The sequence below is a fragment of the Numenius arquata genome, chromosome 1 (assembly GCF_964106895.1).
Source record: "Numenius arquata chromosome 1, bNumArq3.hap1.1, whole genome shotgun sequence".
NCBI classification, from domain to species: Eukaryota; Metazoa; Chordata; class Aves; order Charadriiformes; family Scolopacidae; genus Numenius; species Numenius arquata.
The window spans coordinates 54758782-54771401 of record NC_133576.1 but is presented as its reverse complement, the minus strand read 5'-3'; the positions used below and the strand labels follow the sequence as shown (position 1 = coordinate 54771401).

Here is a 12620-nt window from a genome sequence, read left to right as displayed (position 1 = left end):
GTAATTTCAGGGTTTTCTTAGTGTGCATACTCATTAAACATTCCTATAATTTTTTTTTTTTACTTGCTTGTGATATGCTTGTGACTTTGTATAGGTGCCTGAAGAAGCAGCCAAGCTAAAATGATTGTGGTTTTCCCTAGCTTTGCACAGATGCAAGCTGTCACTGGTGGTTCAAGACCACAGAAGCAGCTAAGGCTGCTCAGTGTTGTGAGCTATGGCCTCTATCCCTGCAGTAAGTAAAGGTTAGGAGTACTTCACAAATACAGCTAAATACAGGCTAAATATTTGGATACTGCTTTGTATTTGGACCATGATACTGTCAGCCCAAATTCAGTCCTTTGGCAGTATTAAAAAGGCGTGTCTCAGTCTGACACAAACCAAACAAGGCTACAGATTCTCTCCCTCCAGAAAAGGCTTATTTTTGCAAATGCCTTGCATCTGGCTCCTTCTTCTGCATGGGCTAGTGATTTAGAACGAAAAGTGCCAGAAATCTCCCCAAATCACTGCAAATGTCCCAGTATTTTTTTATGATTTCAAGACAGACATTGTTACAATTGTGTCATGAAAGGATCAGCAATGAACAGGTTGTGTGGTACACCTGAAGGAAAAGAAAATGGAAAGAAATTTATTTTCAGGAGAAGTGTTTGAGGACTGCAGAAAGAAGAAATCAGCCTTAAAGAAAGAACAGCAGATACTGTCTGATTTGGAATCATTCATGGTCTAACCAAATCCATTGCTCCTGCATGCACCAAACCTTTTCTTAAAATGATTCTGCCATGACATATTTTACTGGAGAGAGGTTTGCTAACTGTTTTGCAGATGGAGGAGCTGACTGAAGGAATTCGCTGGGCTTTTATTGACATGTTGGAAAAGGAAAATGACTGGATGGACTCTGAAACAAAAAGAAAAGCTTATGAGAAGGTAACAAATATAAATGTTGAACGGGTAAAATCCTGTTGCCGTGAAGATTTGACTTGAGGGAGAACAGAATGTCATGGACTGTATTTGCAGTTCCAGTTAATTACCCATCGTTTCATTTGTGAAGGGACATGTGCCACAATTGTTTTGCCAGAAGCTGAGCCATCTGAGCTCCTGCTTCTCTGCTGAAGTTATTTTTGTTTCCTTGTTCTTCCTCCCTTTCCTTCATCTTTCCCCGTCTGGCTCTGACTCATGTAGACTGTGAGCTCGTTTCAGATTTACCTGTACAGTAGCTTCTCTTCACAAGGTCTTCATCTTGACTGGGATGTCAGGGGAACACCAACCTACAAACAGAAAACAATGTCTAAAACATCTGGGACAGCTCAGGGTGTTTGGTGTGAAGACGGAGGATCCAGCCTAGAAGGGTATATGAGAACAGTACAGGTCTTGTACCTTCTCCAATGTCACGGTGGGAGGCCTCCTTTGAAAGCCATTTTCCAGGAGTGCAACGACCATCCCAGCTGAACACCCATGTACCGATAGAATAATGCCAATTATGAAATGTTATGATCAAGGATGTCATTACTGGTCCTGATTACTTTCACATGGAGTGACAATAAAATGCAGGAGGTAAAGGTGAAAGAAGGAGGTACTCAAAGCTACCTTTTCACTCTATTCCCACGTTTACAGCATGTGGTACGTGGAAAGGGAGCTTGTCCAAATGCAGAGCTCTGCCCCCAGAGCAGCAGTTGGAAGAGGTGTGAACAAAGAAGAGTGGAGGGCAATGTGCAATGTGTAGGACTGTGTCTTTATTTGTTGGGGCAAAGGGATATCAGTGAATTGGTAAATACCCCCTTTGAATAAACTGATGGCAAGTGCAGCTGAACTATTCCTACTCTCTGTGCTTGAATAAAAATAGAGGTGTTTTGATTTAAAAACAAACACAGACTTCAAAGTGAGACATTTTATCATTGGGAAGCTTTAAATTCCACACACAGCCCATTTACATTTTATACAGCAGTGCTCTTCACAGATGTGCAAATGAAATAGAGCTGCATAAACGCACCAATAAACTCTGTAGCAAGAGAACAATAGTAAGATGCCATTTATTTCCTGCTAACCTGATGGTAAATGGACTACAGTTATTACTTCTTACTGGCTGTTATGCTTGGTTTTTTATTAGAAATACCCTTAGAAATAAAGTGATCTGTAATTTAGATATTTGACAAATTTGGTGCAAAATAAGAGCAAGAAGATTTTCTAATTATTTCCTTAATAGATATAGTTCTATATACCTTTACAGGCATGTGCAAGTCTGATGTTGATTTTTCTAGCAAACAATCTGCTTAACCATTTTGTTCAAAATTTGCTACCTGCCTTTCAGCAGAAAAACAGTACAAACATTGCTGAAAACTAATAGACTCCCTAAAAAGCTCTCCCTTTCCCAATTTAGGAAGAGTTTTGTTCAGAAGGTAGGCTAAATCTTTTGTAGGTAGAGATGCCTGTGTCCCTCTCTTGACACATTTAGGAAGCTTATGGCACTTTGCTCACAATTTAGGCATCACCTAAAGTTTCTGAAGTTAATGGGGTGAGTCTGGGCTAAACAATGCATGACAAACCAAATTCAAACAGTACAATAAAAATAATGCTACAAGCCATAGCACTATGAGTAGCAAATGGTTTAAATCCATTCTCACTGTTTTGAAGAACAATTTTATAGTTTACTGACATAGGAACAAAGTCAAGCTTGTAAAACCCAAGTGTTATATAATGACTTATAAATTGCAACTACAATTTTGCAGTAGGACTTAGGACTATATGTTTAAGTTTGGATTCACAGAAAGGGCTGCTTGGCTAGAAGGAAGCGGTCTAGAGAGACATTTTGGTAGGTTTCCAGACATGGAGCTTGTGTGTGTTTATTAAATACTATTTATTGCTAATGATAGATGTTGGATTTACCCTGAGACATTTGAATGGGCATGTTTTTAATTCAAGAAATAGATTCATAAAATGTATGGTCAGATAATTCTCTGGGGAAATCTAAGATTTATAATACAACAGAACCTTCAAAATCTGTTACTCTGTTCCAATTAAATCTCATGAGCCCAGCACATTATGCTGTCACTTTTTTAACAATTACACTTTAATAAAGTAGCACAGACAACAGGAAATTTGAAGTGGGGATTGTTTGGTTGTTTTAAAAAAACCCCAGTATTACTTTATTACTTTATTATATAGATCTGTAAAAGTGACATTTCTTCATCAATAAGTGTCACCCGCATCTGTGAGGATAGTGCAAGTGCCATAGATTTCACAATTTAAGAAAGAGCTTAGTTTATTCTTGAATTAAAGAGCAAGTTATATCATCCTGGAGGTCTTCTCAAGTTCACTCTTCATTTTTGACCACTATCAAAATAAAAACTAGTGTTATAAAAGGGCGCAGCGGGATGCTGAAAGTATCTTCTTTCAATTGAAGGCCAGAAAGGACTCTGCTTTGATCTTCTGTATAGGCAAACTGTAGTATTTTAGCCAATTACTGCTGGGCTGAGCCCAATAACACATAAAACAACTGTTCTATTTCTCTGTGGTTACTAACACCTTTGTGGTATCTTTTTATTAGGGTAGGATGTCCTGCTTGGAAATAAATTTCAATCCTGTGTGAGCATCTTCTGCTTGTTCCTTTTTCCAGAACAAAAGATGACACCTACTGCATTATTAATCTGATGTCCTTCTACAATAAGGTCACCTGCCTAGTGGACGAAGGGAAAACAGTGGATGTAGTTTTTCTGGAATTTAGTAAGGCTTTGGATACTGTGATTCTATTCTATGATTCTATGCTGCCCTTCACAGCATCTTTCTGGACAGGTTGTCCAACTGTGAGATGAGCAGGTACATGGGGCACTGGATGAAGAACTGGCCCAACGTCAAGGTTCAAAGGGTTGTAGTGAATGGGACTACATCTGGCTGGCGACTGGTCACCAGCGGTGTTCCTCAGGGCTCAATCCTAAGGCCAGTTCTGTTCAATATTTCTATCAATGATCTGGATGCAGGAGTTGAATGCACCATCAGCAAGTTTTCTGGCAACACTAAACTGGGAGGTGCTGTTGACTCTCTGAAAGGACAAGAAGTCTTGCAGAAGGATCTAGATAGGTTGGGGCACTGGGAAATGATTAATGGTATGAAATTTAACAAGTCCAAATGTCGAAATCTTCACCTGCGGTGGAGTAATGCTGGACACAAGTATAAATTGGGAGTGGGGTGGCTGGAGACCAGCCCTGCAGAAAGGGATCTTGGGTTGCTGATTGACAGCAGGATCAGTATGAGTCAGCAGTGTACTCTGGCAACCCAGAGGGCAAACCACATCCTTGGGTGCATCAAACACAATGTAACCAGCTGGTCAAAGAGGGGATTATCCCACTGTACTTAGCTTTGGTGAGGCCTCATCTGGAATACTGTCTGCAGTTCTGGAGCCAACCATTTAAGAAGGATGTGAAGGTCCTTGAATGTGTCCAGAGGAGGACAACAAAGCTGGTGAAAGGGCTGGAAGGCATGTCCTTTAAGGAGAGGCTAAGAATTTGGGTTTGTCTAGTTTGGAGAAAAAGAGGCTGAGGGGTGACTCATTGCTCTCTGCAGCTTCCCAAGGAGGGGAAGTGGAGAGGGAAGTGCTGATCTCTTCTCCCTGGTATCCAGGGATGGGGTGCATGGGAATGGTTAAAAGCTAGGCGAGGGGCGGTTCAGACTTGACATCAGGTAACATTTATTTACCGAGAGCATGGTCAAACACTGGAACAGGCTTCCTAGAGAGGTGATCAATGCCCCAAGCCTGTCAGTGACTAAGAGGCATTTGAACAATGCTCTTGATAACATGCTATAAATTTTGATCAGCCCTTAAGTGGTCAGGCAGTTGGACTAGATGATCATTATAGGTTCCTTCCAAATGCTATATTCTATTCTGTTCTATTCTATTCTGTTCTATTCTATTCTATTCTTTATTGTCAATTAAGTAAAGAAAGGAAGTTATTAGTTAGGTAAAGAATGTCTTGGTCTTTTATGTCTTCATCAGTAGCTGTCACATTGTCCCTTACAGCAATGCAGAGTAGAGCTCCTACCTAAAGTTCTATGGCAGAACCATATGAACCATATGCTGCTTGGAAATGACTGTGATTAACATATTTTGCTTTTCCTCCATATTTTTAATCTCATTGCATTCTTGAGTTCCTCAAATGCTCTAGAAAGAAAGGAACTACAGAAACCTGTTTTTTGTTTACTGGGCCTACTCCATGCAATCTGTTTAATTTGTCATTAGCCTTTTCATTATCTTCAGACATATTTGGGTCACTAACAAAATTTTTACTCATTTCCTGAAAGAAGAGTAAGGTCCATGCAGGATCTAGAACTCTGGAGTATGAGCATGGAGAGCTTTCCTGGAAAAACATCTCACCTTAGACTACTCTTCTGTTCCTTATGTGATTATATCTTTAGATGACAACACTGTAATGCAAATGACTTGGCAGGCTTTAAAGAATGTTAACTCGAATCCTCTCCCTGATTTGGATACTCACTGTTTTGTGTGTTTCCTGCTGCCTGTTTTCTGACTGATGCCCACCTTTCTTGTGCACTTGGCTCAGGCCAAACTTGTATGCCTTGCTGTCAGCCTGATGCTTTGCAATCAAAGGGACCATCGACCTCCAAAGAACTTACAAAAGGCTGTCTGGTAGAATCAATGCTTGAATTTTGCTTTAGGCAGCCTCTCAGCTCTATCTAATCACTGAAACATTTCTCTGTCGGTGATTCTGTGTCTCTTCTGTTGTTTTAAGTTACTCAGAGGGAACACTACTAATATGATGAGCCCAAACCATATTAAAAGGATCAAATCAACTAGTCCATGTGACATAAGGAAAGATTGTCTTGCAGCCTTGATTTCTGAGAATAACCCTTTTAGCCCTTGTGTACTTTGGAGTTAAGGTTTGACTTTCCCTCTGTAACAAAACAATATAATGAGATAACATCGAATAATTTCCTTCTCTCCTCCTTCCATTCCTCTCTTTCTGTGATTGAAATATGGATTTAAACCAGGCCATCTGAAAGCCAGTCTTGCAAAGAAAGATTTTAACAGGGTTAGGTGACTCGGCCTGTCTTCACGTGCAGTTCTCACCTAGTTCTCTGGATGGAGCTCATGCTGCTTCCAAAGGAGCTCCGAGTCAGAGAGGAGCATTTGGCTCTGTGCTGTGATGCTGTTTTCTACCCTGTCCTTCCTCTTCTGCTCTGTGCAAGCTTTGCTTTATTGCTCTGTATTTGACTGTCATCTGAAATTTGCTTAAACTATGCCTATTAACCTCCTGAATTTTCAATTGAGATCTCTGATTTTAAAAAAAAAAAAAAAAAGGCAAAAGGTTCCTCTTCTTGCCCTTTTAGCCTCTCTCTTTTATAAAGGTCATTAAATTTTGCCCTTATTTGAAGAACAGAGAAATTATCACATGAGCACAGCTCCAAGGGTGTGTCTGGCAACAGACTTCAAGTATGTGGTCTGTGAGTTACAGAAGCCATGCAGAAAGATCCCTCATCTGCACCTGCTGAGCTCTGGGCCACCTTGCAGTCTCTGAGAAGGATGGCAGATGAGAACGGGGAGGGGGGGAGGGGGGGGGGGGCGGAAGAGGAGAGCCTTTTGTTTCCCTCACAGTGAAGGTGCAGACTGCAGCCTGCTATGTCAGCCACAAGAGATTGACAGCTGTGTTTTGTAACAGTCGGTCACAGGGAAAAGGGAGAACCCACAAATGAAGCTCCATTGACATGACTTGTGTGACTGGGGCTCTCATCTTTAAAATGGTAATTTATTGCTCTTCAAAGCGTAATTCAGTGGAAGATCATCACTGAAATGTAAAATTATTCTCTTTCCTGGGCAGGAGCCATTATTTTACTAATCACTTTTTTGCCTTCCTGAAATGCCCTTTGTGCTTGGGTTTAACTGGAGGCTAGAAAAAGAGACTTTTACACAAATGCATGCTTTCTGAAAGTTTGCAAATCTCCTGTATAATAGCCTGTATTGTAGCAAGTTTTTTTTTTTTTTTTGCTTTGCAATACTATTTTTAAATCATGGATGATAAGCCAAAAAAAGCTTGTTTTTCTCTAATAAGATTTTTTTTTCTGTAACGTTATTAAACTCTTTAGGTCATGGAGCACAAATCCCAATGTCATTGTGCAATCATTTTTTGCCTACTGAACTTGCCTGCTGCTTGGCTTTATTCCTCTCTAAGGAAGTTGTATGCGCAATGCTTGTTTTCTTCGCATCTCTCTGAGTCTGAAGACCAAGGCAAGAGAACCACAGGAAAATATAACGACAGTGCCTAGCTATTGGTGTCTCTCTCAGGTAGTGTTAGGTAATTTTGTTTACCCTACGGGGTTTGTTCTGCTGCTTCAGAGAGCTACAGCAAACCTCCCTAGATAATGCAGTGCAATTTAGGCCAATAGCCCTTAGGAAATCAAGAGCCATCTGTACAAGCCCCGATTTAACAAAGAATAGGTATTTTAAATGAGATAGGTGTCCATGGGTTATCCCACTGAAGCCATTCACTTCTCAGCTGGAACTTACTGGCTGTACCCAGACCTCTGGTCAATTAGCTGAGCCCCTGCCATCTTTCCCAGTTTTCCGTGCTCTCTCTCTCTTCACATTTGGGTGATTTCACTATGAACATGACCTCAGACCAGAGGTCCAATGTCTGGCTCGGACAGTGGCCAAACAGTAGCAGATGTTTAGAGATGAACATAAGGACATGGCAAGCATAAAGGGATACATTCCTGCTATCCTCTCCCAGCCTCTGACAATCTGCAGCTCAGTTGCTTCCTGAGCCAGAAGTGGTGTCTTTGTATTTATTCTTATTTTTCTGCTGTGAGTTTGTCTAATGGCTTTTTTAACCCATGACAATTTTTATCATCCACATCTTTCCATGGCATTGAGTTCAACTGCCTCACTATGCTCTCTGTGAGAAAGCATCTCCTTTTGCTTGTCTGGAAAATGTCACCTTCTCCCGCTATGTTCCTGTAGTGGGGAAACCAGAGAATCATCATTGTCTGTTCTTTTCTGGTGCCCACTCTTGCTTACATATAACCCTGGCGCAGCAATACATCCAGGGAGTATGGAACCTCCTACGTTTGTTCAAATATGCTGTCCAGGGCGTGCACGAGATACAGTTCTGAAAAATAACTTTTCATCAAGATCTGAGGCATACCCAGACAAAAAAGCCAGATACCACAGCTTCAGCAGCTGAAATTAATCTTGCTTAATGCCATGCTAATTTTGCACAAAGATGACAAAGCATCCAATCTTGAGAGTGAGCACCCGGTGCTCTGCAAAAAATCCCAAAAAGCCTTTTTTGCCTTGTGGGGCCTGTGGACCTATCCTATGTAAAATAATGCAAAAATACGACAGAGGAACTAGCCCTGAGTCTCAACATCTCCCATATCTTAAGTGGGCTTTTTCTGGAATGAAGGCCAGCACAAGGCTGACAGAACAACACTTCATAAAAGAGGAGGATGGAGTTTCAAAACCAAAGAACCCAAGACTCTTTTTACTGGTTCTCTTAAGATGACTTTATGTCTTTGTTTCAAGGATCTCGAAGAACTTCATAAAGTGTAAGACTGCTTCAGAACACTAACAGAAGCTGCCAGACTCACTTCAGAAGAACTAGGAAAACTAGGGAGAAATATCCAAAGGCTCTAATTGCATTTAGGCACTTCATTCCTGTTCAAAAGCCAATGGGGGTGACTGTTGACTTCCAAATTTATTGGGTTCACTAGAAAGTTTTATTCAGATCTTCTTGAAACAACATTGTAATTTCTAAACTGGGAAGGATACTTCTGCTTAGTGCCAATTGGAACTTGGTCACACTTTTCCTTTGTGCAAGAGAACTTTCCGAAATTAGGGTAATCTCTGTCTGGACTAGCACTTGGATGCAAAAATGTAATGTCCTGCCTGTATTGTAGCAGTTGCATTGCATGGAGCAAGAGCAGGTCTCCTGATAAAGTTGCAGCATGAGTTGGAGTTCAGAAGAATCATAGAACCATAGAATGGTTTGGGTTGGAAGGGACCTTAAAGATCATCAACCCCCCTGCCATGGGCAGGGACACCTCCCACTAGACCAGGTTGCTCAAAGCCCCATCCAGCCTGGCCTTGAACACTTGAACATGGGGCATCCACAGCTTCCCTGGGCAGCCTGTTCCAGTGCCTCACCACCCTCACACTAAAGAATTTCTTTCTAGTATCTAATCTAAATCTCCCCTCTTTCAATTTAAAACCATTACCCCTCATCCTATCACTACACTTCCTGATAAAGAGTCCCTCCCCATCTCTCCTGCAGGCCCCCTTTAGGTACTGGAAGGCTGCTATAAGGTCTCCCCAGAGCCTTCTCTTTTCCAGGCTGAACAACCCCAACTGTCTCAGCCTTTCCTCATAGGAGAGGTGCTCCAGCCCTCTGATCATCTTCGTGGCCCTCTGCTGGACCCGAAGCAGAGTCACATTTTAACTCTTTTCCTACATGTCTGCAGTTCCTTTGGACATTAAATGTATCACCAGGAGCTTATCTCCATGGTGTAACTCATCTTTATCCTACTGTGTGTGTGGACATGTGAAGAGAAGGAGACAACTCGATAGGAAGAAGGAAGTGAAGTAAATGCTGAGCAGCTCAGAAATGATGTAGGGGATTTGAAAAGTTTGCTCTTCTTACCTAATTTAGAATTTGGTCAGGACATTGAAGCTACCACTCCCATGCCATCCCTGAGATAGCTGTTTGGAAAATGCCAATGTTAAGGGTAAAAATTTTCACCTGGAAGATACGGAGAATGCAAGGTACTTCTAGTGTAGAAGTGTTCCATGCTTTTCTCTGAATAAAAATAGCTCTTCACTTTCCATCAAATCAAAAACATTTTTTTTTCTTTTAAGTCAAATGTTTATTTCTCATCACAAACATTAATTTTTGAACTCAAATAATAATCTCTCTCACATTCTGAATTTAATTTAACCTTCTCAGGAGGACTGGGCTTTCCTGTTCAGTAACCACAGAAGATGTTCTTCTCCATTGGCCAGAATTGAAACTAATAGCCATGGCATGTTTGCTTATCTCTTATCTCTGGGGTTAGATCGCTGCTGTCATCTTCTCCCTTGTTATCTGGCTGCTGCTACTGTTCACTCAGTTGTGCAGGGATGTCAGTTCCATTAATAACCTGAGCACCGTGCAAACAGATAGTGGAAAACAGGTGAAGGGAGAGGAAATTGTATTTAACCCTGGTCTTGCAGCTGTCATTTTTCAGACTCCACCACGACACCATAAGGCCAGAATGGGTGCGTGACATCAAAACACTTGTGACAAATCTCATGCTTGAAATAGAAGGAGGGAGACAGATGGATGGACACACCTGCAGATGCTCAGGGACTCTGGTGAATCTGAATCTTTTGAAGCAGAAATGCAACATGAAAGCATTGGTATGCTAAAAGACAGATAATTCTTCCAAAGGGCAGGAAGTCCTCCACCACCTCTGGAAATCTCAGACAGTTTCAGCTTTAACTTTCATAGTTGTTTTACGAAGTAAAACTGTCTTCTGTAGAGGAACAGTTACAAAGACAATATAGTCTTCCAGCTCAAAAGTATGGTATATTGAGGTACGGGAGACCCATTCTCTGTATGCAGAAGGAGTCTACAAGGGCATGCTCAGGTATCTACTTGATATTCCTTCTTTATTTCCAATGAATGTGCATTTTGTGCCTGTGGTGTTCTCCATGTCCTGTATATGCCCACCTGAGCCATTGAGAGGAAAGCTTGCCTGATCACTGGCAGTTGGCAGGAAGCGTGGCATGGCAGGGCCATGGGCTGGGGCTCCAACATGGACCCTCAGCCTCAAGCACCGAGCTGTCCGGGATCAGCAACCTTAGCAGCACTTCAACTTGCTCAGGCATTATACTAGTCACAGAGGTCTGAAGCAAAGTTGTGGAATGTTTAAATGGCTTCAGATACTGGTATTGCTGGAGTTTACTTTTAGAGGAGCTTTACCACAAGGAGGTCACCAGACTCGGGAGTTTGCTCCCTTAGTCACCTTTCAGAAGCCAGGACACTGTGTCTAAGAATAAAGGCTTCCTAAGCTGCCTTTCTTCGAGAGTGAGCTGTGAGGTGTCTTGTGTTCAGTTTTCTGGGTAAGTGGTGAGTTCCATCAATGTGGAAATATATACATAGATATAACTAATTTAAAAATAAAAATATGTAAGGATTTGGAATAGAGAGGGATTTAATCTCGAGTAGAAAATAAAGCATATCATGTATATGGTTTTTCTATATTCTGCGGCCTACTTTTTTGTACATGTATGCGTCTGGTTTCCCCCATGTATTAAAAGGCATGGACAACTGGTGGTGGCACGCTTACTGGTGCACTGCTGGTCAGGGTCCCTGTTCATGCAAAAGGAATTTCTTCCCAGAGAGAAAACCCACAAGTCCTGAGCCTAGTAGTGCTTGTGTTTACGTCTTCAGTCCCCATTTCAGTTTTACAGGAGTGTAAGAATGAGTCTCTGCCATGTCTGGTCTCAACTGTATCTAGACTGGGTCTGATGCTCACTTGTGGCTATAAATGAAAAGCATATTTTCACATTCTATTCATTAAAAAAAAAAAAAAAAAGTTGCTCTGCAACCTTTGCTAAGCAAAGATAACCTTGAAAATGTTAAATGAATATAAACTGATGCAAGCAGAGGCTAAGGTCAGAAGTTGTCCCTCCCTGGAGCAGGTTATTCAGAGTTTTGCTTAAAACTGCCAAAAGAAATGCAGTGGTAACTCATATCCCATAGAGCCGTGATGAGGACAGAGCTTCCTTACCCTTTCCCAGTCCCTGGGGCTGTCCTTCTCTCAGTGTTTGGTGCCAGAGATCTCCGGGCTTTTTGGCTCCTTGGGGACTTTTATTTTGTCAGAGCAGTGTTTTTTGTTAAACCTGCTGTTTTCCCAGAGCTAAAACAAAAACAGCAGAAAAGATTTTGCAGCAAGGTGGGCGTGCTTTTAGCAAGAGGTGGCATGACAGTGGGAGTGTAGGTCGACTGATGAGAAGCTCTGGCAGTGAGCAGTGAAATGAGTCCAGGAGGGAGTTTCTACAAAAAATGCAACATAATAATTTCTGCAGCTCACTAATATGCCAAAGATGGATTTTTCTTTGTGCCATTGCAAATCCTTAGGATTCTGGTGCAAAATTAGTTTGGTAAGGATATCTAATGTAATTTCAAAAGACAGATAAAGACAATTTTGAGTTGTAGGGTTTTGGTGGGTTTTTTTGGTTTGGTTGTTTGGGTTTGGATTTTTGTTTTGTTTTGTTTTAGGAGATAATTGTATTGGAAAACATAGAACATTGCCTGAAAAAAACGGCATGAGGAAGCACAGTCTTCTAAAGTGCTAAGGATGCATCTGAGCTTAACTCACGTGCATGAGCTGTTAGAGCCATGTCAAAGGTGGCTTGGCAGCATATAACATGGGGGATATATATACCAACCTGATACTAATGATAGTCTGTGCTTTCAGACCACAGCACTTGCTTCTGGCTTGTTTGAAGTGCAGCTGGAGGAGCTCCTAGCTGTCCACCCCCTACTTCCACCCCCCACTGTAGTGATGCCCTAAATGATCCACAGCTGTGTAGAGGGGAATCCAGTGCAGGAATCCTCATGCTGGAGTGGACCTGCCAC

At 41.6% G+C, this 12620-nt stretch overlaps 1 protein-coding gene across 1 annotated transcript in view; it reads left to right on the top strand.

Annotated features, from left to right (window-relative positions):
- PHEX (phosphate regulating endopeptidase X-linked) overlaps nt 1-12620 on the top strand; it is a 105641-nt gene that overhangs the window by 50581 nt on the left and 42440 nt on the right. The window contains exon 12 of the mRNA XM_074148559.1: nt 820-921. Within this exon, the coding sequence (XP_074004660.1) occupies nt 820-921 (102 nt within the window). The remainder of the gene's footprint in view (nt 1-819; nt 922-12620) is intronic.